This window comes from Melozone crissalis, unplaced genomic scaffold, assembly GCF_028551555.1.
Source record: "Melozone crissalis strain CALT ecotype California unplaced genomic scaffold, PUWL_Pcris_2 ptg000019l_1, whole genome shotgun sequence".
Taxonomy (NCBI): domain Eukaryota; kingdom Metazoa; phylum Chordata; class Aves; order Passeriformes; family Passerellidae; genus Melozone; species Melozone crissalis.
In genome coordinates, this window is record NW_026535797.1 from 5575647 (window position 1) to 5589579 (window position 13933).

Below are 13933 nucleotides of genomic sequence, written 5' to 3' on the forward strand. Positions count from 1 at the left end.
TGTCTTATCAAATCCATGTAAGCAACAGTTTCTCTCAAACCTGAAGTTATCTAACAGCTCAAAAACATCAGAAGGTCCAAAAATAAATAGAAAGCCCACAAGCTATTAAAAATGCTACCAGAGAAATGGAAAAATACCTCAGCCTCAGTGAGGGTGATGAGCCTGTGCCCTGAATTGAATAGCTGTCATAACAACCTGCTCTGCTATTTTTAGATGCTGAAGTTTAACCTGCAGGAGATCTAACCACTATTTTCTCTTGCAAGCTCCTGAACTCTGAACTTGATAAGGAGTGAAGTTCAGAGTTTATGCTCATTAATTTCCATGAACAGAAATCCAGGCTGTCCAACTGCTGACTCATTCCCCAAGGATTCAATCTGATCAATTCAGTTCCACTTTCCCTGTAAAGCAATAAGGAACAGCTCCTCAAGCACTCCCTTTTACCCACCCTTAGTTCCACAAGTTCTCTTCATGGTACCTGCCACATTTTGGCAATATCAACCACATCCATCCATTTCCAGATGATCTCTCAAAGGTCATTCCAGCATGCACCATCTTTATGGCACTTTGGGGAAAGCACGTGTTTAGAGGATTTTTCCCTTTACAACTATTCAAACCCTTCAAGCACTCTTGTCCTTTTCTACAGAACTGTCCACACATCAGCCATCAAAACCTTTTAACATCATAAGTAATTAACAGAGGTATCGATTTTAACTTTGTTCAACACACCTTGGGTCACAGTCAATGAGTGCCCAACCTCCATGGAATTTTTCATCATCTGGCAAGAGCAGTTTCATGTAGCTCTGCAGCAGCTGGCTGATCAGCTCCTGGTGGCTCCTCAGGTTCTCCTTGTGCAGGGCTTCGTGCTCCTTCTCTTTTGTAAATATGGAGTACAGGTCCTCTGTCACAGGGATGCCCTGCATCAAATCTAAATAAACCCCAGGAAATATCAAGCAAGACACAGTTAAAAGTGATACATGGCAAGAGTTTGTGAATTCCTTCCAAATGCTGCATTTTAACAATGCTCTTGGTAGTCTTTCTGAAGAGAATGTTTCCTTAACTGAAAACTCAGAAGGTGTAATTCTACTTTCAATGAAAAACAAGAGTTCCTCACAATTTTAAGAGATACTTGCTACATAAATTTAACTTTGTCTTAAGAAGAGATGCTACAAGGCATTTAATGCTAAAATGAAGCTGGGGAGCTGGGGCAAAGCCTCCAATGAGTCACACTGCATGCAATCCCTCTGAATTGAGTGTTGCTTAAATTCCAAAGTGAGACTGTTCCTTGTAGAGTCCAGTACAGACATGTACCCACTCACAATGCTTTTAAGCAACAGGAGAAAAAAAAATCAGTCAGAAAGATGAAACCAATATGATTTAATAATCTTTTCTAAGCACCACAGCTCAGCTGGGTTGAAACTGTGCTCTTACCTATGACTGCTTGCCTGTAAGCATCCCTGAAACGATTCAGGTAATATCTGTTGGCAGAGTTCACTCCATCCTTCATCACCCCTGCCAGCTTCCTTTCACCAGTCCTTGTGAAGTCACCCTGTCACACACAACATGCAAATATTTACACCAAAATTTGGAGCAGCAGGCTCAGCTCAAAGGATTTGGCACTCTGAAACTCAGAACTGAATAGATGGAAACTCAGGAATTATCTTTGAGTAACTATTTCATACAGAAGTTGAAAAATTGATTTTTTTCAAAGAGCATCTTCTGGCATTGACTGTGCAGAGAATCCTCTGGTTTTGACAGACTTACAATTTCAGTAGGAAATTCCAACAGAAGGCAAATCTGGACATATAAACCAGCTAACATTGAAGCAGGACTTTCAATACATCAATCACTGTGATGCTTCAATACCTCCACAAGAAAAAATCCCTTTTTTGGCCTTTACATTAAAGGCCTTTATTTTTTGGCCTTTAATGTAAAAGGAACGCAACTGGAACAGTAGAGAAGACTGAAGCTTACTTAAAAAATGGTTTTCATCTCACTGCTTTTGCTACCAAAACAAGACAAACAAAACATACTAGGGGAAAGCAGCACATATCCTCACAACCTCAGAAACAAAAGAAAGTTTCTAGGCCACAGAAGGCTTAGAATTTGAATAAAAAGTTGTTTTTGTAGTTACAGTTCATTAGAGGATTCTATTTCCAGAAACACGCTGGCACAGAGCATTTCTAAAAGCAACATCAACTCCTATGAAGAATATTCCAAGTGTGTTTCATTTTCAAATTAAAAGAAATACCACAATTAAAATTAATTCATTTAATTCCTGAACCTCAACAGTGAGTGGAGAAATCTTCCAGCAGAAGGCCTGAAAATTTAGATCTATAAATTGAGGTCTGCACTTCATATTTAAAGTTCAATATATTCAAAGAAAAGAAGCATGTCAGTCTGGTTTTTGTATTCTTTTTTAAATATTAGTGCAATCAACTAATCAAAGCTCAGCAGAGGTATTTAAAGATAGATTTAAGTGTTAAGAGTTTCCACTATAATGATTTTTCTTATGCCAAATGCAAACACTACTAAAATTTGTTCCACCAATTACACACAGCAAATACCTCAAATTCCATGACTTTTCAAAGCAGGAGAAGTACAGAGCATGGAGTTTCATGCTTGATCTTGGTACACAGAGTGCATTACAGCTAATTAAGAAGAGTCTTTAGAAAATATAGCTAATTAATATCACCCATTTACCTACATAGCCTGATCTCCAGAAATTTAGAGTATTCTTTAAATATTGGTTCTGCTTAGAAGCACTATAATCATGATAAAATACAAATGGATGTAATAATATCTCTCTCAAACTCTTATCCCTGCTGTGGTTTTTGTTGAAGAGAACAGAATGCAGGTGAAGTGCAGGGAGCACTCAGCTCTTCCCTGATTCACACCAAGCACAACACAAAACCTTCTTCCATTGCAAAGCCTCATGTCTCCAGAACAAAACCACACAGAGAACTTGGTGAACTTTTAAATATCTGTCTTTGGTTGGAGATGCAGGATGTGGCTGGGGTGTATATTCTATTGCCATCGGTCAGAGGTGGGGCAGGTATCTCCTGTTCATTGGGCTTCTTTATCATTTAATTATTCTTTATCTCTCCCACAGCCAATCCTCCCTCCAGGAGATCTCTGCTGTTCATGGGCCATTTATCATTAATTATCTGCTGTCCATGGCCACTGAGTGTCCCTGCAGGGCTGATCCAATCCCAGCATCCCATGGGGAGATGCTCCGCCCAGGGGAGGAGCCAAGCATTCCTACCTGGATCCAATCTGAGCTTTGGGACAGCCCAGCAGCCTTTGCCCCCTGCATTGCCAGAGGAGCAGCTTTCTGCTGCCCTGCAGGGCCAGAGGGAGCCCAGGCCCATCTGCAGCAGCCCTGGAGCTGCAGAGGAAAACTCCCCCCTTGTGCAGGATCCCTGCTGCAGCAGAGCCACAGCTGGCACTGCAGGAGGGCTGAGCCCCCATGGGATGGGGCTGGGACACCACCCTGGCACACAGGGGGGCAGGTCTATTCTGACTCTCTCAGTGGTCTTTTTTGTACTCTTGCATTTGTATTTTTAATTCTCCTAGTAAAGAACTATTGTTCTGTTACTTCTATTCCTGTATCTTTGCCTGAGAGCCCCTTAATTTCAAAATCCCAATAATTCGGGGGGAGGCAGTTTAAATTTTCCATTTCGGGGGAGGCTCCTGCTGCCTTAGCACGAAACCCTTTCAAACCCAGCCAATACCCCAGGGTTTTGCAGTGCACAGGAGCCCCGTAAGCCCAGGGTGGCATTGCTGGGGCAGTGAGGCTCCCCCTTACCTTCAGGGCTGCCGTGCCCGCGTACTGGCGGCTGATGGCATCGCCGTTGTTGGCCCACATGATCTGGTAGATCCTGTTGCACTTCACTGGCAGAGGCTGCTCTGGTGGCATCACACCCAGTTTTTTGAGCTGGAATTTGACATATGGGTTAATTCAGTGCCCAAGGTAAAAGTCATTCTCAGTGTCAGAGCTCGGTGAAGTAAATTGAAGCATTTGCCAAGTGTTTAATTGTTAGATTTTGTATGATGGGGGGAGGAAGCCATTGTGCTGATTTGTCAGATTAAATTAATGAATTGGTGGTTTATTGCTTAACGTCACATCACTGGAGGCAGCAGTCACATTAATTATGGATGTTAAGTCAATCATCAAAAAAATTAGCTGAAGGAAAACAAGTTACTGTAGATTCTCAAGATACAGGAATTTTTTCAATAGAGAATCATCAAAAAACAGGCATCACAATTTAAAAATAAACAAGTTAATATGTCTTCTATTGCAAAGGCATTCATGAGCTCAAGGGTCTGAAAACAAATAAAAGTAACTTCTTATTTTGGTTTATTATGAGTGCTTGCACATTTTGGACAGTTAATGTTTGTCACTGATACCAGAGTAAGATCTCTCCCTCTTAGAACACCCAGTCCTTCAGTTTTCCCCAGATAAGCCTTGGGTACAACACCAACATCGGGCTTTGTACACACACTGAGTGGGGAGAGCGGCACATACAACTGCAATGCAGTCAATAAATGATAGGGATAACTTGGAATAAACCATAGGGAAACTTCCATTTACAACTGAAACCAAATGCTGAAGCACTCTTTGCAAGCTAGATGAAAATTAACACAGAGCTGCTCATTAACTCTGAAAGCCCTTCAAGTTCCCAGATGAGAGAAAGCAGTGGTTGCAAGGAAGAGAAGTGGGAGGTACATGAGCCCTCAGTCCTTCACTCCATGCCACTGACCCTGCAATGCCCAGGGCATTTCTCAGTCATTAATGATTCCCAAGCACTTCAGCTCCAGGATGAGAATGATGCAGCACATCACAAGCTCACACTTCAGCAATGATTTAGCCTCTTCACAACAATCTGTAACACTCTTATTTTTCCAAGAATTGCCTTGGAACTCAAGAGTTACCCTGCATAGAAATCCTATTTTAAAATAATGACTGTGGGACTGCTGATCCCTCCCCTGCCCTCAGCACTCCTCTGTCAGGAGCTCACAACAGCAGATCACAAAGAGGAACTGCCAGGTAACAACAGCCAGATCCAGTCACTTTTCACCCTAATGAAGGACCCACTTCATCCTTTCACCTTCACTTTAACCATAATCAGGTTTGCTCATTTTGGGCTGTGATTGGGGCTTTGATGTTCCAGTTACAGGACATTCAGTCTGCATTAGGTCTGTAGCAGTTCTGTGTCAGGGAACAGAGCCATCACTGAGTTTCTAGAAAACAAGTGAGGGCCAGAGCAAAGAGGAAAACTAAACGAAAGTACTCTCAGGCTGCTTGGAAATCCCTCCTCTGTACAGGGAGAACTATTGCACAGCACAACAGTCACAGCCATCAGGGCTATTTACATCATGAATTAATTGTTCCTCTACACACAGAAGGGACAACTCATCTCCCTACTTGCTGCATCACAGTAGATCACTTCAAAGCTCCTAAAATAGCACCCAACTTGTTAGATTAGATTTTAGTCCTTTAACATCATTTCAGTGAGGCACTTGGGGGAGAAGGTGTCATGTTTCTAAACTCTGTATTCCTACATAACTTAAACTGCAATTACTAAATCCAAACAAGACAATCCTCTCCAAGTTGTGGACAGTCAGTCCTTTCTGAAGGAGGACAGAAGGAGGCATCACTGTTCTGTAATTATTGCAAGTTTTGCATTTGTATATATTATTCCTCTTGGCTTCATAGCTTGTAGCCACGGTATTTTCTGAAAAATCCTTTCCTTAGGATTTTTTCTCCTGAGAAGCTGTGAGGCCTCAGGAACAAAATGTAAACAATGGTTATCTGCTGCTGTGGAATGCAACAGCTGCATCTGTGATTGGTCTCATGTGGTTGTTTCTAATTAATGGCCAATCACAGTCCAGCTGTCTCAGACTCTCTGAGAGTCACAAGCTTTTGTTATCATTCCATTCCTTTCCATTCCTTGCTAGCCTTCTGATGAAATCCTCTCTTCTATTATTTTAGTATAGTTTTAATAAAATATAAATATCATAAAATAATAAATCAGCCTTCTGAAACATGGAGTCAGATCCTCGTCTCTTCCCATGTCGGGGCTGCCTGCAAACTTCCACAATGGCTCTTCAAGTATTTTACACAGATTTTTTCGTAGAGGTCAGTTTGGCATTTTCCAAACCCACAGATTTCTCTGTGACCAGCAGTGAAGGTGGGAGGCCCTCAGCCCCTGGCAGAGCCCCTCAGGTACACGTGCCTGCTGCTCCATGACCACCCTGGCAATGGCAGCCTGCACCACGTTGGTGCGATCCAGGCAGTCCATGCAGTTCACCCGGAAAATCCCCTCCTGCTTGCAGATCACCCCAGCCTGGTCAACCCTGCCAACAGGGAGAGAACAAAAACACGCTGAGACACTGAAAATCCAGTGTAATTCATCAGCTGCTACAAACAGTAGAACATTTTACACATGGAGCACTGTTTATGGCTGCACTCACACTCCAGCCACACCCCACACTGAATTAACTCTTGTTCCCACTTATCCTCCTCCTTAATCTAGGATGGATATCAGACATAAATCCTGAGGCCACAAACTTGAGGTGCAGTCAGATGCTGAATTCAACTCATGCATACATAATACAAACTTTCAAGAGCAAAGGCATTTAATTTCAAGAACAGAGAAGCCAATGATAATGACAGCAACACAGAACAATACAGAGCAACTGACTGAGGCTGCAGCCACAATTGTTACCCAAATGTATGAACTTTAATCAGTTAAAACTAACCTCTGCTTGCTGTCAACAGTCAGGCTGCCATTTTAGGGCTTCTGGGTCAAATACAGAGTGTTTCACATTAAATGTGAGTGACCCTAAAAGTGTGAAATGCATAAATGCAATAGACCTCAGGCAGGAAACAGCACCTGAGAATTTCTGCTGTCACATGGGTAGAACACCAACACCTCAGAAGACAGAAACTCAGACAAACAAGCTGGACACCAAAAGAGAAATATATAAAACATATTGGTTTGGACAAAATTTAGGCCTCTGAATATCTACTCTTTGTTGGTGTTTTCCTCTACAGATGTTCCCTACTAGTCTAAAAACAGTTAAGTACCTACCAGCACCACTTCATGTCAAGAATAATATCGTGAATGGCATCAGTCAGTGTTTGAACATTTTCAAATTTCATTCCTCGGCTGAAACACAGAATTTCACAGAAGTTAGTTTGAACTAGAGCAGTGACTTTACTGAACAACTTTATCTTATTTGTACTGTTAACAAATATGGTGTTTTGGCTAAACGAGAGAGACAAGCATTCCCTCCTACAATGAGCTTTAATCAGGAGCCAAGATTCAGAGCTATTTTGCAGTGCAGTTCAATGTCCAAATCCAAGGCAAGAGGTTAAAAGATCATTAAATTCTCAGGACTTTGCATTTTTTATTGCTGCTTCCATTAGGAAGAGCAAGTGTGCAGCTATTCAGGCATGTGCAACATTCTGTTCTCATTTTAGTCTCAAGAAAAGTAACTACAGTAGACTTGGAACTGGGATGGTGAGTCCTGCTTTGCCAGTGATTTTACAGAGAAAATCACCTAGAGACACATCCCCCCTCCTCCCCCTACCACATCTGGTTATTTTTCAGGATTGTTCTCAATTCTCTCCTGCTCACAGTGCAGAAAGAGTCCTGGTCACTGCAGCTGTTTGTAGGAAAAAAGTGGGAAAAAATGAGGGAAAATGAAAATTCCTCTAAAAGATTAATTATCAAATCAATCCAGGGTGCCAACAGTCCCACAGAACTCTCAAAGGCCAGTACTGCTGAGAGGGGTTTCCCCTGCCACCACCCCCTCTGACAGTAGCTACTAATGCCATACTCAGTCAGCCAGTAATGCTCTCCCAACCAGCTGCAATCCCCAGATTAGGTTTGGAAGTGAACATTAAACCACTTTAGACCCCACACAAATGCAGCCTGCTTGTGGGGAGCAGGAGAAATGCATGCCTGTGACAGATGACATGCTTGGGCATGTGAGCATCAGAGGGCAGTCATGAAAACAGCAACTACTCACACTGGATTAAGATAAAATCCCTGTATTTTATATTGAAATAACAGCATCAGGGTCCTGAAAGAACCCATTATGTTTTTATGGAAACAAACAAGAGAAACAGAAATAGAGAATTAAAAGCAAAATGCTACATAGCTTGAAAAAGCAGGTCAGCCACAGCTTGACACTCATGGCATGTTTAAGGAAACTCTTAAAATGTGGGACAATGAAGCTTTACCCAATAAGTAACTGCATTTTTAACAGGTCAGGAACACAACATCACAAACAGCAGTGCTTGGTTACCCAAGTTTTAAATTTTATAGTGCTTTAATCTAAAAACTGTATTCTTGTCTAAAAAAACAGTGTTTCATGCAGAAGTAGAAATAATGAGTGTTCTCCTCATTTATACTTGCCTTTCATGGCAATAAAAAAAGATGCAAAGTGATATTTCCAAAAGGTTTCTTACCAGTGCTCATGGAAGTCAAATGAAACATAAGTCAGATTTGCATTGTTGTAGAGAAGAACTTGTTTAAGGTAAGCATCTCCAATAATCTTCTCTCTGCCTGTCTGGTCCACCAAGTTAATAATAACCTGTTCAAAAGTTTAATTATTTAACATTCATCATCTGCTACATAACTTGCTTAGATTTACACCATGCAAAAACAAATAGCTCCAGAGTTAAAGATTCATAGCAATCTTCTTGAAGTTACAACCTTTGATAGATTGTACCTAAGACAAATAAGCTCCAACAGTTCCCTGCCTACACAAATTTAAATACAGAGAAGCTCTGAATGCATATGACAGGTATACAGAAATAAGTTTTAAACATTGCCATAAGTTATTCCTGGGTTTTACTGGTTATTTGCGAGGCTATTTGAAAAACCTTAAGTAAAATTCTATTTATGTACCAACCTTCCGATTGTCAACAAGCTTCTAAAAAAACCCACAACACATCACCAAGAACAACAACCTAAAAACATTAACTTTCAACCCCTGCATTTTCATGAGATTACTCTTCTGTCATGCAGCACTCACCTGCTTTTTGTAATTTTTCAGCTGCTCTTCAAAGTGTGCACGAAAACAGGACACGGTTTCATTTTCACCTACAAGGCAGAGCAGTGTAAGACAGAAGCAGCCTGTTCAGCAATAAATCCTGTTTGATGTATTAAATCATGCCCAAATTTGTCCTCTAAAAAACCGAGACACCTCAGCTTAAAGATAACAACACATAGCACAAAATTACTTTTAAAGGTCTTTCATTAATTTGCTCAGCTTCAACATTGCTGTTACAAGCAAACACGTTCTTGAATTTTGCTGCATTTTGCTTTTTGTGCAGAGGAGATGGGACAAAAATTTAACTTTTAATAAGCCTGCTTCATCCTTCTACATATGCATCACACCCACATAAACATCTCTTCCAAAAGGAGAGTTCTAGGGGGCCCTGATTTTAAGGTTTTTCACCCAAACACTTACTCTTGTCCAGCCGGGGCCGTGGGTTGTACCTGTATCCAACCTGGCTCCAGAAAACAGGCACAGAGCCTCGTGTTTGGATGTAGGAAAGGGTGTGATTGTGGACATGGATCAGCTGCTCTGTCTCAACATAATTTGCCACGTTTCCATTTTTATCAACACCTCTCCGCTTATACCGCATTCCTGGGGGAATAATGAGAATGGTCAAGTCACATTAAAGCATTTGCTTTCAACATTGATAGTTTATATTGCTGGTTTTGACAATGCTAACCCAAAACAAGAGTTCTAGCCCAAATCCATGATCAATGGTGGAAGTCACTCCAATCCTAGTTTATTCCTCAAAAGTTATTTTGATTGTATGGATAAAGTTTATTTACTGATACACTATGAGCAGCAGAATGTAAGCTGACAGGACAGGGCTGTTTAAAGTCCATCTTAAAAGACACATTTCTTCCTGTTCTGTCACATTTAGCACAAAGTTTAACTTTAGTGCTCAGTATTTTCCATGAACCTAAAGGCCACTTTTACTGGCAGAGGCTCCACTTCTCACAGAGATCCCACAAGAGACCAGAGCTAACAAACGTCTGAGTCCGAACAAGAAATACCATCTCCCACATTCCATCCCGAGCTTGGCAGAAAAAAGCAGCAAAGACTGAACAGCTCAGCACTGTCCATTTTCACCAGCTGCCTGCCCCTGCAGTGCTAGGAGCACCCCAGCAGCCTGGAGTGAGTTTGCCCACCAGCCCTGTGCCGACTCCGGCGGGAGATGAGCGCCACCAGGAACGTGGGGTGGATGTCATCCACACAGGAGGATTCCTGAGGAGGAGTTTCAGGGCTGCTCTTGTCATCATCAGAAGATTCACTGTAGTTTACTACCAGCTCTTCAATTTGCACAAATCCTTGAATGATGGGGATGATCCAGAAGTCCACTTCAGGATTCTGAAGGGTACAAAAAGCAATTACTTTCCTGTTGGTCCAACATTAGCTACAATTGTTTCTGCCATTTCTCATGTTTAATAAAGAGTTGCTCCACATGCTTTTCATGCTTTAATTTCTGCCATATCCTTATTTCTGTAAGAGATAGCAGCATTTTTCCTCCATCAGTCACAGGGCTTTTAAATCAGAAGAAAGAAAGCAATTTTTTTTACCTAGTTTCTGCTTTAAGGCAGTTTTAAAACCTCTGTGTGGACACATACTGTACCACATTTATACAGGAAGGTAGATGTTAGCCTGTTTTCAGCAACACATAATAGTATAAAGCTTCATATGGGCTAATTTAGTCCTCAAGACAATTGGTTCATGGTTCTGCACCCTAAAACATTGATTTCTTAAACAGAATTGAGATCCAAATTCCCCACTAACTCAGGGTTATCCATTAATATCTTATAACATGAAAAATACAACTCATTAAACTCCTGCATTGCACACAACTTTCCACAGAGGACATAGGTTTACCCTGCTGTGACTCCATAATCATTTGTTTATGTATAATTACCCATGAAAGAGGAGCAGGGCATAAGGCAAGATGCCTGCTGTTACCCCTAAGGAAAATTAGACTTGCCCTAAACTGGCACACAGAAGAAGTTAGCAACTTAGTCCTTGGTCTAGGAGGTTAATTTAAAATTATGGAAGGTCATATAATGAAGAAAGAGTGGTGGCTTGCTGTTTCTTTATGTGTTCATTTGCCAGGAAAATGTTTTATTTACTCTGGACAGATGTTCAGAACAACTTGTTCTACACTGTTTTTCCACTGATCAGCTCCTGTGCTAAAGGAGACAAAACACCATCCTCCACTGTGGAGGGCCAAAATCTTATCTCAGGGAAACTCTGGAATTCAGTTATTTCTTTCCTGGCTCCTCCTCATTATCAAGTCCAGCTCTGTTTAGGGATAATCCATTTCACATAAAAACACAACTTAACTTTACCTTCAGCAATCAGCACAAACACATCACTCCAAGTTATTCTACATTGCTTTATTGTTTTAATGTTTTATTTCAGCTGAAGTTCCCTCCTTAGCAATGACCACAGGCTGGCTGGGGGCAGAAGGCAGGGCCAGCTGCTCAGCTACAGAAGGCACAGCCCTGATCTGCCAAGCAGGTTTGTAACCAAACCTCTACAAGGCCTTAAACAAACATCTCAACTAAAAAGAACTAAAGAACTGTTCTCATAATACATCTTAAAAATATGACTCACATCAATGCTGATGAGATCTTCAAGCATGTGCTTGTTCCAAAAGAATCTGTCATCCACCTGTTCAGAAGACAAAAGGGCAGTTTTTGCAGCATTACAAGTTAGGTTTGGCAATATCTGTGGGAAGGACACCAGAGGCCATCAGTTTATTCACCACACCTGCACAGACAATGCAGAGCTTTAAATAAAACACTTCAGGTCATGCTGCTGCAGACTTTTGTTTCCTTGCACCTCAGCTGGTTACAGGACAAGGTGTTCAGCTGCTGTAAAATGTGACCAGCCAGGTTTGGAGCATGACCATTATTGGAAGCTCATGCCCCAGGTGGAAGAAACAACACAAAAAACCACAAACAAACACAAATAACACAAACAAACACACACAAACAAACACACACAAACAAACACAAAGAAACCCAAGCACTCACTTTCCTCCACAGGGGCAGGTTGGTTTTCTCACAGGCGCTCTGCCTCTGCACAGAATTTGTCAGGTCATAGCTCAGGCTGTAGTAAAAGGAGTCTGAATCCATGAACATCTTGAACAACTCCTCCAATAATCTCTTCTCCAGTCTCTCTTTCTCTTTGCTTTCTCTAATCTGAAAGAAAACAATGGCTCTCTTGTCTTTCTCTGTGAGTGAAAAAGATTCCAGTGTATTTTCCATTTCTAACCTTGGAGGACAAACACTTTCCCAGTGATGAGCAGGACCTTAAAATTCCCAGCAAAGAAAAACACAAGGGACAGCAGCCTGAGAAACATAATTCTAATTTTATTAACTATTGTTTTAACTTCCTAATCCAAGCCATTATTGGTTTAAAGCAGTTAGATGAGATTGTTTGGTGTTCTGAGGAACCAGGCACCAAATTCTGTGTCCAATTCTCTATTATAAGAGACACTTACGCAAAGAAATTTCTAGAAGTTTAGAACCTCACTAGAAGCTAATCCCAGTAAAAAAGAACTCTTATTAGCAATTCTGCCAAAAATATGTAATTACAAAATGAAAAAATCACAGAAGAGACACAGCTAAGTAATCAAAAAAATTGAACTGGGCATTAAGAGAGTAGCTCCACATTCTGCAATTTTTTAAAGGTCTTTGTATTCCATTTGATCATCCATCAAAACTTTTGAACTATAAGCTCAACATTTTGGAACAAAGAACGAAACAGTAGAAAACTTTACCTTCTTTTTATTTGGAGCAGACACATTAGATTTAATTTGAGTAAGAGTCTTCAGCAGGAATTTTGTATCATCTGGGGACTGCGTTATCTTCTCTGGCTTGTTTATCCCAAAATGGTGCTTTTTACAAAGCTAAAATAATGACATTGAATTAAAGCAAACACTTAAATACTCTTTAGAAAGTTCAAAAGAAACAAAGTCTACAAAAGCAAGGTTTTGGTGTCCACAGACCTAGGGGAGACACTGAAATAGAGGGAGAACATGCAGGTTTCCATCTACAGCCTAACTCTCACTCTTTTATAAAAGGCATTTTCTCCTGTGATTGTGAGACTGCCTCAACTTGACATGACTTGAGTACCCAGACCCACCCCAACTTCCCACCCAAACTAAATTAGCACTACTCATTTTTATTTTTATTTTTTATTTTTGTACCTTTAACCATTCTCTTTTGGGGAAAAAAAGTGCAACATTTTAATTAAGGGTTTCCCTTCAAGTCAAGTTATAGAATTAAGATTCCAAAATGGGATGAAAGCAAGAGAATCCATTAAAAAATATATTTGCTCCTGGTTCAGTAAATCTTTTTCTTGTGTGGTATTTCCAATGATCTTTAGGAAATTTAGGTATTATTTTGTTGCAATTTTCCTCCCCAACAGAACTTGTTATTTCTGTTTAAAAATGTTTTAAATTAAAACATAGTATTTAAAAAGTGCAAAATATTCAAAATGTTTGCTTATACCAGGACAAAGAGACAACAGGCATTTGAGTTTAATTTCCTGAAGCAGGAGGGGAACAGTCAGAGCTCCTTGAGGGTGGCCATACCTCCAGCTCCAGATCCTGAGGCTCTGTCTCAGACAGTGGAATCACTGCAATCTTGGTTATTTTGCACACCTCGTGATCTCCTGGAAGTTTGCCAATCAATGCTTTCTGACGAATTAAAAGCAGCCACCATGGTAAATCTGGGAAAAAAAGAGATTAGTTGATACTTTTATTTGTTTTGTCAGGAATTTATTCTGATTAGTGTGCCAGAAATCATTTGACTAGAAGAACCCAGTGAATGATGATTTGTTATTGCTGTGTTTTGTTATTATG

General features: G+C 40.7%; 1 protein-coding gene across 1 annotated transcript in view; it reads right to left on the bottom strand.

Annotated features, from left to right (window-relative positions):
- INPP5F (inositol polyphosphate-5-phosphatase F) overlaps positions 1-13933 on the bottom strand; it is a 38633-nt gene that overhangs the window by 5592 nt on the left and 19108 nt on the right. Inside the window, exons 4-16 of the mRNA XM_054277145.1 lie at positions 13664-13800; positions 12848-12976; positions 12099-12266; positions 11677-11733; positions 10224-10422; positions 9487-9666; positions 9049-9116; positions 8480-8604; positions 7095-7172; positions 6237-6357; positions 3806-3934; positions 1429-1546; positions 727-925 (exon numbers count right to left, since the gene is read on the bottom strand). Of these exons, the coding sequence (XP_054133120.1) occupies positions 727-925; positions 1429-1546; positions 3806-3934; positions 6237-6357; positions 7095-7172; positions 8480-8604; positions 9049-9116; positions 9487-9666; positions 10224-10422; positions 11677-11733; positions 12099-12266; positions 12848-12976; positions 13664-13800 (1708 nt within the window). The remainder of the gene's footprint in view (positions 1-726; positions 926-1428; positions 1547-3805; positions 3935-6236; positions 6358-7094; positions 7173-8479; positions 8605-9048; positions 9117-9486; positions 9667-10223; positions 10423-11676; positions 11734-12098; positions 12267-12847; positions 12977-13663; positions 13801-13933) is intronic.